This window comes from Camellia sinensis, chromosome 8, assembly GCF_055761805.1.
Source record: "Camellia sinensis isolate YWXY chromosome 8, ASM5576180v1, whole genome shotgun sequence".
Lineage (NCBI taxonomy): Eukaryota > Viridiplantae > Streptophyta > Magnoliopsida > Ericales > Theaceae > Camellia > Camellia sinensis.
This window is the reverse complement of record NC_138968.1, coordinates 33,395,231-33,407,874: the sequence shown is the minus strand read 5'-3', so window position 1 is coordinate 33,407,874 and position 12,644 is coordinate 33,395,231. Positions and strand designations below refer to the sequence as shown.

General features: G+C 38.1%; 1 protein-coding gene across 4 annotated transcripts in view; it reads right to left on the bottom strand.

Moving 5' to 3' along the window:
* Positions 1–12,075, bottom strand: part of LOC114314386 (uncharacterized) — a 28,627-nt gene extending 16,552 nt beyond the window's left edge. For 2 of the 4 annotated variants that reach the window (XM_028260866.2, XM_028260869.2), the window contains exon 1: positions 11,362–12,075. In XM_028260866.2, coding sequence (XP_028116667.2) covers positions 11,362–11,833 — 472 coding nt within the window. In that variant the 5' untranslated portion in view covers positions 11,834–12,075. The remainder of the gene's footprint in view (positions 1–11,361) is intronic. The other 2 variants (XM_082882433.1, XM_028260868.2) reach the window with 2 other exon arrangements.
* Between the last annotated feature and the right edge of the window lie 569 nt (positions 12,076–12,644).

Sequence of the window (12,644 nt, the reverse complement as noted above, 5' to 3'; positions counted from 1 at the left end):
AGGCTTGGGAATCTTGAAGATTAAGTCCAAGAATTGACTAGGGTTTGGAAGATTAAACTCCTAGGTGAGTAAATTCATGAGATTGAACTTGTAATTTTGTGAATTAAAGACTGATTGGTGATCAAGAACAAGAGTTGTGCTATAATTGATGAATTTGAAGCTAATGTGCACATGCATGTGTAGGATCACCATGATTTTGCATAATCAAGCATGTATTAAGTTGAATATGGAAAGGTAAATGTTGAATCATACATGCAAGCATGTTTTTGTTGAGCTACATGAGAATGAACACCATTTGCATTATTTGGAATGGAAATGAAGTCAAGATTAGCATGCATGTTTGAATAATTAAAGATAGGAGCTTTGAATGCATGAATGTGTATGATAGAATTGAGCTTGAATTAAATTGAGCCATACATGTATTTGATTTATGAAATTGGGCTCCATGAAGATGTGTTTTGATGTTTATACCATGTTAGTTAAAGGCAAGAAATGATGGTTTGAATGTTGAAGGGAGCTCAAGAACTCAATCTGGAAAACCCAGATTTTTGATGTCCGCTCGAGCGGGGTGATTGTCGCTCGAGTGGGAAAATCGTGCTCCCAGCACTTTTTGCAGAGTTGGATGTCCGCTCGAGCGGGATATTTAACGCTCGAGCAGGGAGCTTTTATAGACAAGCCTTCCGCTCGAGCGCCCTAACTCACGCTCGAGCGCCCTAACTCACGCTCGAGCGTAATTGAGGTAACCAGTACTTTTGCAGGCCTCTTGGGTCCGCTCGAGCGGGTAAGTCCACGCTCGAGCGTGGACCCTGCTTTCTGAAATTTTGTATGCTCGTTCTGTGTTTCGTTTTCCGTTCTCTTTCACTTGTAAGCACTCTTAGGCATGCATTGAGCATTGTAAATGAGTTAACGAGATAAGAATAAAGCCTAAAGAGAAATGTGTGAATTAAAGAACGGATTGAACTGTTAGTGACCCTTTTGTGTTCATGAAATGTGTAGGGTCAAGTTCCAGGGCAAATCCACAAGCCGATCACTGTGAGTAATATCGATATTTGAAAGCCTAGCAATGTCCAACTGTTTATTCCCTTATAAGCTTTATGAGTTGCTAATTGGGATTGTGGACAAAAGTCTGATATGAACGAATGAATGGACTGAAGGTCGTTTCGATAGAAATAAACGGACCTAAGGTCGTTTTGAAATGAATGAGTGGGCCGAAGGCCGTTTTGACACGAATGTATGGGCCGAAGGTCGTTTTGACACGAATGTATGGGCCGAAGGCCGTTTTGACGTAAGCGAATGGACCGAAAGTCGTTTTGACAAAAATGAATGGACCGAAAGTCGTTTTGATAGAAATGAATGGGCCGAAGTCCGCTTTGACATTAATGATTGGGCCGAAGGCCGTTTTGACATGAATGATTGGGCCGAAGGTCGTTTTGGCACAAATGAATGAACCTAAGGTCGTTTTGACATAAATGAACGGACCGAAGGTCGTTTTGACATAAATGAATGGACCGAAGGTCGTTTTGACAAGACATGAATGAATAGGCCAGAGGCCGTTTCGACACGAAAGTGTAAATAGACCTAAAGGCCAGTTTGATATGAAAGTTTGAAAAGGCTGAAGGCCAGTTTGACACGAGTAATGGTTTGACAATGAAACGAACAAATTGGGCCCGAGGCCGTATGATATGTTTGGAACCACAGTTACTTAACTTACATATGTCTATGTGTGTATGTATTAGTTAGAAACGCAAATTGGGCCCGAGGCCGTTTGATGTATATTGTTCCAATGTATATTCTTTATTTGATATTATTCACTGGGCTATCGCTCACGCTCATTCATGTGCTTGTAGGTGAGCCAAGAGAGGTCCAGACCCAGCCTCAGTGAAGTCAGTATGGGACAACCGAGTTTTGGAGAGTCAGCCCTTGCGTCTCACGTACGAGACCCATCTTCGTCCCTTTGCTGTGTATTTATATTTTGTCATGTCGGTGAAGATTTTGCATCTGTGGTATATAGTTTTGACGGGTTGACTTACGTTTGAATGATCCTGTCTGTACAGAATTTTATGTTGCTGTATCTTTTTGACGTGAGTTATTAACATGTTTTCGTATGGATTGTTATGATGTGCCATGTAAGCACAGCTCTATGGACAAAGTTTAAAATTTGCTTCCGTTTGGCCCCTTTACTCTGATGAGTTTTGTCTGGTTTGATTTGAGGCCGTAGGTAATCTCACGATTACTGGCCGGTTATGGCCTTAACCCATGGGGGCGGGTTCAGGTCGTGACAGAGTGGTATCAGAGCACGAGTTAATAACTCACGCACTTGTCCAAAAGAGCAATAAGCGTCTAGAAAAGATCTAGGATGCATTCATGTGATAAGTATGAATTTGAAAGCATCAAAAATACGCTTAAATGTTTAATGTGAACAATTATGTGCTATGAATTTGTGGATTGCCTGCATTGTGAACCATTGGAATATGTATGCTTTCTGGTATATGCATACTCGTGAATTTTTGTATAAAGTATAATGCAAGTTCAATCGGATGGTGAGTAAGAACTCTATAAAGTTACGTTTAGCCTTAATTATGTTATGATGATATGAAATGACAAAGTCCCCTGAAATGTTATGTTTGTATGAATTAATGATTGTTCAAAATTTTCCTTGAACATAATTGTGGTATCCTTAGTAGAGGCCCTCGCCCAGGGGACATAATACTGTGGCTTATGGTCATGAGGCCCTAGCCCGGGGAAAATAATACCGTGGCCTATGTATGAGACATGTTGCCGGTACCGAAGATTCCATTATGGAACTTGATATGCTTGACCAGTATGATATGTTACGCTAAGGGAAATACCACACATGACTTGAATATGAGATATGAATTGTTACACTAATGTGTACAACAAGTTTGTTTTGTTGAAATGCACACCCATGAATATATGAATCATGAAAAGTTGTTTATGTGCATTCAATTCTGCCTACGGGTGTCTATGTGAAATATGAACATGATTTGAGTATATAATTACTTAGTAAATGTTCAGCATGCGATATCTAATAAGTACGCAATCATCTGTTACGTGTGTGATTAATTGTGCCTTGTCAATGTATAAAATGAGAATATAATAATGTACGAATGTACCCATGTATATCTGTGATTGTCTTTGTGTTGGGTATCCCAATATTTGGCAGGGCTTAGTAAGGATTTGTGTAAAGTATGAATAAGGTAAGGGCATGCGAGTTGGCAGACTCTTTCACAGCCCGACTTGATAGACTGGAAAGAATAGTACAAGAAATGACAGGGGTCTTGAGACAACAACGTCAGTTGCCGCTACGGCAAGAACTCTTGCCACCATCAGTGTAAGAAACACTGGGGAGTTTGTTATCAGATTTCTGGGGCTGGTTATAGGTGTGGTAAAATGGACCATATGGTAAAGAAGGGTTCCCGAACTAAGCAAATGTGAATAAATGTTCTGCCTCAGCTAGATTCATACCAGTGGTAGGAATTGCTACTCAGGATAGAGTAACTACACTCATCCCAGGAAGCACTCAGAATACTGTGATTGTTATCCCAGGTATCTATACTGTTTACGAATGAATGCTTATGTATTAGTTGATTTTGAATCAGTACATGTGTATGTCCTTGCTTGGGATCTTAATTGATTCGGATCAGCATATTCTTTCATATCTGCTGCATGAGTATCTAGATTGGTTAGACCCACATGATCGAGACCGTACTCATTGGAGGTATATGCCCCGTTTGGGAGAATTGTGAAGTACGTTTTGGAATATTGATGAACTCTATAAATGTTAGACCATGTATTTTGATTGGTAGAAAATTGACTGGATTATGTGACTATACTGAGCTCGACTCATAAACCTATGTATTGTAACTAATTTGGAACTTTTGCGTAACAGACCCTATCTTACGTACAGCCGAGGAACTTGGTTTAATGTGTTACTGTGTACTATGTGTTCGCATCTAAGACCTGTTTGAGAACTGCTATACTGATCATGATATGTGCCTCCTGATACGAATAACTGCATGTATATGCAACTACACCTGAACTTATGTGAACAATACTATATTGTACATGACTTGAAATACTTTGACATGAACAGTTGAGATAAATGACTTCGATTTGACTTTGAGAACTGATGAACTTAGGACAGTTGTGGACCTATTAACCATGTACCTAAGCAAATGAAGTGTGCCTTACAGAACCAAATATACCCTATGTGAGAAAACTTTGATGTGATTCGATCTGATAGAATCTTGTCTAGTTTGGCCTGATAGAACCCTTATTGGATATAATTTGATAGGACCTTTGCTTGATTTGATTTGGCAAGACCTTTGACGGGATTAATTCGATAAGACCCTCTATCTAATCTGACCTTGTTAAAGGGAATTAAGAATTGCTTGTAAATGAATAGCTAGATTATTCTTGGCAGGAAAACTGATAGACCCAAAACTTGAATCCGTTTGGAGCACTTGACCGATTTGAAAGACCTTTGGTGGGCTATCAACAGATTGATCTAACCATGAACACCATTGAGGACATATGTGTTATAGATGAACTGAATTGTGCAAATCTAGTGATTGGGTGTCTTAGGGAACAATGCTGGTGTGTTGTCGTATTCTTGCTTGTTTGATGCTATGGAAACCGATGACAACGGATTGGTTTGATTGTGAACCGTACTGAATATTTATCCTCGACTAATCAGAATACGTTTCATGTGTTTGCTTCAGTGTTATCGAATTTTGAGAAATCAGGTTATAGTAAGTGGAATTGTGTTTGTTTTGATGACATTCTTGAGACGTCCTTTCGTGCTAGGGGACGTTAAGCCTATGTAGCACCTTTGTTGAGGAATCTCTTTTGCCACCGACGGTTTTGTACAGGTGGGTTTGCCTAATCGATCTCAAGTTGGCCACCGACGGTCGTGAACGGGTGTGCTTTGATTCCGAGACGATTATTCTTTTGTTCTGTCCAGAATGTCATCCTTTGGTATTATGGAGATGCCATTAACATCCAAGAAGCTTTAAAAAACCCTGATTATCCGAAAGTGTGTGAATTCAGTACGTCTTGTGTAATAACTGCTCATAGTAAGTGGAATTGTGTTTGTTTTGATGACATTCTTGAGACGTCCTTTCGTGCTAGGGGACGTTAAGCCTATGTAGCACCTTTGTTGAGGAATCTCTTTTGCCACCGACGGTTTTGTACGGGTGGGTTTGCCTAATCGATCTCGAGTCGGCCACCGACGGTCGTGAACGGGTGTGCTTTGATTCCGAGACGATTATTCCTTTGTTCTGTCCAGAATGTCATCCTTTGGTATTATGGAGATGCCATTAACATCCAAGAAGCTTTGAAAAACCCTGATTATCCGAAAGTGTGTGAATTCAATACGTCTTGTGTAATAACTGCTCAGTGCCATTATATTCTGCAATTGGGATTCTGAGGATGTGTAAATTGTGTTCAACATGTGATTGACTGTTTCTGATAATATCCTTGAAGCCATGGGAATTAATATATGAATTGCCTTATACTTTTGACAACTATCAGATAATGTAGAAAGACTCGATGGAACAGGGAATTGAATATTGAACCGAATGGCAAACTGTAAACCATTGAATGAAGTGAGAACACGTGTATTATGTTAGAAGTCGACTGCTTTGATGTTATTGTGCTTTATAATTGGTACTATGGGGATAAGTGAGTTACGTATATCGCGTGGTTAATTGCTTCGATACCACCATTGTTAATTCGAGAATTAGTATCTGAATCCACCTTATATTCCTGTAGACTTTCGATTGACTTTGGATAACTGTGATCAGTCACTGAACTAAATACCGAATTGGATTGTGGATTGTGGGATTGTTAGAGAATGAATTGAACTTCTGTGATAAGGAAATGGACCAAACTTCTATGATAAAGTTAGTTTGGCATTTGATATATATGTGCTGGCAACCTATCGTGAAGAAGGAAATTGTTGAATTGTGTTTAAAAAATTTTCAGTGCCAACAGGTTGAGGTCGAATATCGGATAGTAGTGGAACTACTTTGACCTCTCCCTATTTCGGAATGGAGAGAGAATTATGTGGCTACGAATTTCATTGTGGGGGGCTACCTTGAACACCCAAGGTATAAGTCCCGTTTGGGTTATTGTATATAGAATTACTAAGTTTGCTCATTTCCTCTCTGTGAAGTTTCGTATGATGCTTATAGACTAACCACTGTTACATCGGTAAGATTGCTCGTTGTATGGAATCCTAGTATCTATTGTTTTAGACAGGAATCCTAAGAGGTGTCTGAATTTTGAGAAGCCTTCAAGAGGCAATGGGGACTGAATTGTGATACGGCGCTGCTTTCCGTCCGCAAATTGACGCATAATCAGAAAGAACTTTTTGGATTTTGGGAGAAATACTCCAAATTTATGCAGTAGATTTTTCAGGGAATTTGAAATATCTATCCATTGTTGGCAGACTTTGCTTACAACCATAGCTTACACTCTAGATTGGTATGACACCATACAAGCCTTGTATGGAGAAAAAGTTGAGTCTTTGACTGATTGAGAACAGAGTGTTGCTTGATTTTGAGACTGAGCAGATAACTATCAAAAGGAATGGAACCGTTGAATAAGAAAGTATTCCGAACTGTTTTCAGCTACAGGTAAATTAAGTTTGGAGGACCAAACTTCCTAAAGGGGGAAAGACTGTGATACCCATGTTCCGTAATATGCTAATCGGTCCTTAATTTAAATATGATTGTGTGTTTGATATAATTTTGTGTGCCAATTATGTGAATATATGTGATTTTGAAGTTCTATCTGTTCACCGTAGGAATATCTGTTTGAATAATCTTTTTTGGAAATTAAATTGAGGGCCTTATCGGCCACAGAACCCGGAATTGATTTCGCCATTGTGATTGGCATAATTTTTAGAGCCTATGGTGAAATTTAATTGAAAAATTGATTCGGACCAGATTAAGCTGAGTTAAGTGATGAATTGGTACCCAATTATTTTATTCTTATTGTATTGACTTAGGGGGATTTGTTGTGTTTTAGCATTACACTCCATTTCTCTCCCTTAGATGATTTAGGCTAATCAAACTCTAAGAAAAGAAAAGAGAGGGCCGGCTGTTAGAGAGAGAGGGAGAGAATTTGGGTGATTTTGGCTCAAGGCTTGGGAATCTTGAAGATTAAGTCCAAGAATTGACTAGGGTTTGGAAGATTAAACTCCTAGGTGAGTAAATTCATGAGATTGAACTTGTAATTTTGTGAATTAAAGACTGATTGGTGATCAAGAACAAGAGTTGTGCTACAATTGATGAATTTGAAGCTAATGTGCACATGCATGTGCAGGATCACCATGATTTTGCATAATCAAGCATGTATTAAGTTGAATATGGAAAGGTAAATGTTGAATCATACATGCAAGCATGTTTTTGTTGAGCTACATGAGAATGAACACCATTTGCATTATTTGGAATGGAAATGAAGTCAAGATTAGCATGCATGTTTGAATAATTAAAGATAGGAGCTTTGAATGCATGAATGTGTATGATAGAATTGAGCTTGAATTAAATTGAGCCATGCATGTATTTGATTTATGAAATTGGGCTCCATGAAGATGTGTTTTGATGTTTATACCATGTTAGTACAAGTATATGTGAAATTGGAGCCATTAAAGGCAAGAAATGATGGTTTAAATGTTGAAGGGAGCTCAAGAACTCAATCTGGAAAACCCAGATTTTTGATGTCCGCTCGAGCGGGGTGATTGCCGCTCGAGCAGGAAAATCGTGCTCCCAACACTTTTTGCAGAGTTGGATGTCCGCTCGAGCGGGATATTTAACGCTCGAGCGGGGAGCTTTTATAGACAAGCCTTCCGCTCGAGCGCCCTAACTCACATTCGAGCGTAATTTTGAGGTAACCAGTACTTTTGCAGGCCTCTTGGGTTCGCTCGAGCGGGTAAGTCCACGCTCGAGCGTGGACCTTGTTTTCTGAAATTTTGTATGCTCGTTCTGTGTTTCGTTTTCCGTTCTCTTTCACTTGTAAGCACTCTTAGACATGCATTGAGCATTGTAAATGAGTTAACGAGATAAGAATAAAGCCTAAAGAGAAATGTGTGAATTAAAGAACGGATTGAACTGTTAGTGACCCTTTTGTGTTCATGAAATGTGTAGGGTCAAGTTCCAGGACAAATCCATAAGCCGATCACTGTGAGTAATATCGATATTTGAAAGCCTAGCAATGTCCAACTGTTTATTCCCTTATAAGCTTTATGAGTTGCTAATTGGGATTGTGGACAAAAGTCTGATATGAACGAATGAATGGACCCCGAAGGTCGTTTCGATAGAAATAAACGGACCTAAGGTCGTTTTGAAATGAATGAGTGGGCCGAAGGCCGTTTTGACACGAATGTATGGGCCGAAGGCCGTTTTGACGTAAGCGAATGGACCGAAGGTCATTTTGACAGAAATGAATGGACCGAAGGTCGTTTTGATAGAAATGAATGGGCCGAAGGCCAATTTGACATAAATGATTGGGCCGAAGGCCGTTTTGACATGAATGATTGGGCCGAAGGTCGTTTTGGCACAAATGAATGGACCGAAGGTCGTTTTGACATAAATGAACGGACCGAAGGTCGTTTTGACATAAATGAATGGACCGAAGGTCGTTTTGACAAGACATGAATGAATGGGCCAGAGGCCGTTTCGACACGAAAGTGTAAATAGGCCTAAAGGCCAGTTTGATATGAAAGTTTGAAAAGGCATAAGGCCAGTTTGACACGAGTAATGGTTTGACAATGAAACGAACAAATTGGGCCCGAGGCCGTATGATGTGTTTGGAACCACAGTTACTTAACTTACATATGTCTATGTGTGTATGTATTAGTTAAAAACGCAAATTGGGCCCGAGGCCGTTTGATGTATGTTGTTCCAATGTATATTCTTTATTTGATATTATTCACTGGGCTATCGCTCACGCTCATTCATGTGCTTGTAGGTGAGCCAAGAGAGGTCCAGACCCAGCCTCAGTGAAGTAAGTATGGGACAACCGAGTTTTGGAGAGTCAGCCCTTACGTCTCACGTACGAGACCCGTCTTCGTCCCTTTGCTGTGTATTTATATTTTGTCATGTCGGTGAAGATTTTACATTTATGGTATATAGTTTTGACGGGTTGACTTACGCTTGAATGATCCTGTCTGTACAGAATTTTATGTTGCTGTATCTTTTTGACATGAGTTATTAACATGTTTTCGTATGGATTGTTATGATGTGCCATGTAAGCACAGCTCTATGGACAAAGTTTAAAATTTGCTTCCGTTTGGCCCCTTTACTCTGACGAGTTTTGTCTGGTTTGATTTGAGGCCGTAGGTAATCTCACGATTACTGGCCGGTTATGGCCTTAACCCATGGGCGTGGGTTCGGGTCGTGACATAGGTGCTACCCGTTACACCCACTTTTACAGTGTGACGAAAATTTGCATGTGTAAGAGCCGTTTCGGCGTTACGTAATGGCCATAATGGCCCGTCACACACCTTTACAATATTTTGAACAATTTCTTTTCCAAAAAATAAAAACAAAAGCTTACAAAATATGCATTATATTGTATATTTACATATGCTTCCACATGTATAATAATTAAAAAAAATTTACATATGCCACAAGCGTATGTACATATGCTTCCACAAGTATTTTTAAAACTATTCAAGTTAAAATTTACATATGCTTCCACAAGTATAATAATTAAATAAATAATTATATACATCCAAGTCCAAAAAAAGAAAATTTTACCACAAGTGTAAAAGAAATTTTTGCTACAATTAGTATTTGTCATTTTACTTGCTTCTTGTCTTTTTTAGCCTTTTGTATTTAAACATCTACAAGTTTGAAACATAACACAATAGTATAAATTATGAACTCTATATTATATAACAATTAATAACAAAATAAATAAAAATAAAAGGTGCAATATGGATTTATGACATATAAACTCATTAACTATTGAAACAAAATATAAAAAACTCCTTTTATAGTGATTTAAAAATATAAAATATATTGGATCATACTAAAAACTAACAAAAATTAATCAAAATCTATTTTAAACCTCAATAAATATGATTTTGAAAAGAAAAAAAATTATGTGTATCAGTAAGTTTTTTTTCAAATTACGCGGATAAATAAATAAATAAATATTCACGATTTCGGTTACCGCAATTGTTACACTACAGCTTTTATACCCCGCAACTGCGTCTGCGACACCACAACCGTTACGGCGACCACAACCGCTTTTCGAAACCTTGCCACCACCTAATTGGGATTTATTCACTCATGACTGTGTTTCTTTATCAGGGGGAGAGGGAGAATCGCAAATTGGGAAGTCTGGAGGGTGCAGACAAATTATGGTTGGGCTTTCATCCATTAGTATTTAGTAGTTAGGGACATTGATATATATATATATACAGAGAGAGAGAGAGAGAGAGAGAGAGAGAGAGAGTGTTTCAGCATAAATCAAATAGATGATAATTTGCAATACCAAAGGTAAAGGTCAATCTTAATATCTCATCGTAGAGATGTATGCAATGCACAAAAAATGCCTGGATGGGTTGTTCAATCCTCTCTCTCTCTTTTTGTTCTTTTTCATTCTTTCTTTTTTTCCTTCACTTCATAATGGGAAATAGAACCTTTATCGTGTTATATAGCTGCTATGTCTTTTTATGAAGCACAAATGAGAGAATTTATCCCAGAAGCAGAACAAATAAAACTGCGTGAAACCCTCACAAGGGTTTATCTACAAATAACAGGAAAATCTTTATGGGTAGTATCCGAAGACATTTAAAGAGATATTTTAACATCGTTGGAACTTCCTATAACTTGAATAACCTAATAAATCAGTAATCTTTGAAAAAGGGGGAGATTCAACATTCATTGATTTCAAAGCAACATTATCAATCATGCAAGACCATCTCCAACCCCTCACCAATTTTTTCATCTAATTTGATTCCAAATTTGAGTAAAAAGCTTGATTAGATATGAACTACTCCAATCCTCTCATCAAATTTTCATCAAAATCTTTTTAAAAAATTCCCCTCTTATCCCAAGTTTCCATTTTCATCAAATTTGATGGGGAAAAAAAATTATCTCCAATACTTCATCTTTTTAATTTTTCATCAAATTCAAATTTGATGAGTTCTCAATTTGATTAAAAAAAATTGACTCTTTTAAAAACTTTTTCATCAAATGTTAATTTGATGAAAGAAAAGGTGAACGATTGGAGATGCTAAAAAAAAGGGCAATTTTTAATGTAGAGCTCATCAAATCAGAATTCAGAAGAATCAGTAACTGCTAACGATAAAGTTAAAATTAATACCTGGGACACCATCTATGCCCTCCTTTTGTTTCTGTTCATCATCCACTGTTTTCCCCTCAATTGCATCATCATCATCTTCCATATTCGCATCATTACTCTTATCCAAACCCTCCATTCTCTCTCCTTCCTCCTCCACAACACGACTCTGTTCAACGCTCTCAACATTCACATGATCTGCAATTACAGCTTCAACATTCGTCGCCTCCTCCTTGGAATCCACCACCGTTCCCTCAACCTCCTCCATTGAATTTGTGATAATTTCTTTGTTGATTTGCTGTGCGGCGGCCTCTTCGTCTTCTTCTTTAACCTTCGGTTCAGATGATGATTCAGCTTCTTGTTGGGTTTCCAATTCTTGATCTTTGTTTTCCAATTTCAACACAACTGTGTTGTTCTGATCGTCGAGACTCAATTCGATGTCTGATTGTTTCGATTTACTTGCCCTCGCCGACGTCGGTTTCTTGCCAGGCGGCATTCTCTCTCTCTCTCTCTGGACTCTGTCTTCTCTTTCTACAAAGGATATGTTTATCGAGCTGAGTTTGGGAAGTTTTCTTGACGCACAGGTCTTTTTCTGCGTTCACACTGCTTGTTTGGATATTAATTATAAAATTAAAAACAAAATTAATCACAGGAATATAAACAAGAGTGTGCCACCCTAGGCCTCTCTTTTAACCCTTCTGTTAAGTGTGCCGTTGAGGAGGGGTTTAGGCCGTCGACCTCCTCACTTTACCCTTTTTTTTTTTTTTTTTTTTTATATTTTATTTTATTTTATTTTATTTAACAATATTAGAAACTTGTCTTTTCAATTCTTTCTCACATTATCACCGTCACAATGTTATTATATCTGTCCCTTTCCTGCCTCATGGAACCACCCTTATTAGATTTGCTTCATCTCCTCCAGATCTGTCTCTAACCACCGGTATTAATGTCGCCTCTCTCTCTTTTTAATCTTTCGGATATAATGTTTGGTTTGTGCTTAAACTTTTACTCTTGCGCCCAAAATTTCTGATTTCAAATTTTCTCGCAATTCAAAGACCGACGTTGTTTAACATGTTCGTTTCAAGTTAGGCGACCACTTCAACCTCAATATTCCATCTTAACCAGCGAAGGTAGAGTCTTCAAATTTCAAATTGAAGGTTACGATTTAATGGAATTTTGGATGCATTTGGCAACTTGAATTTAGTTATGTTGGGTTTGTTTTTTTATTTATTTTTAGTATTTACCTTAATAACCCTTCCTGTGTGAAGATTGTGTCCTTTCTTTGTGATGATTTTTTTTCCACTTCT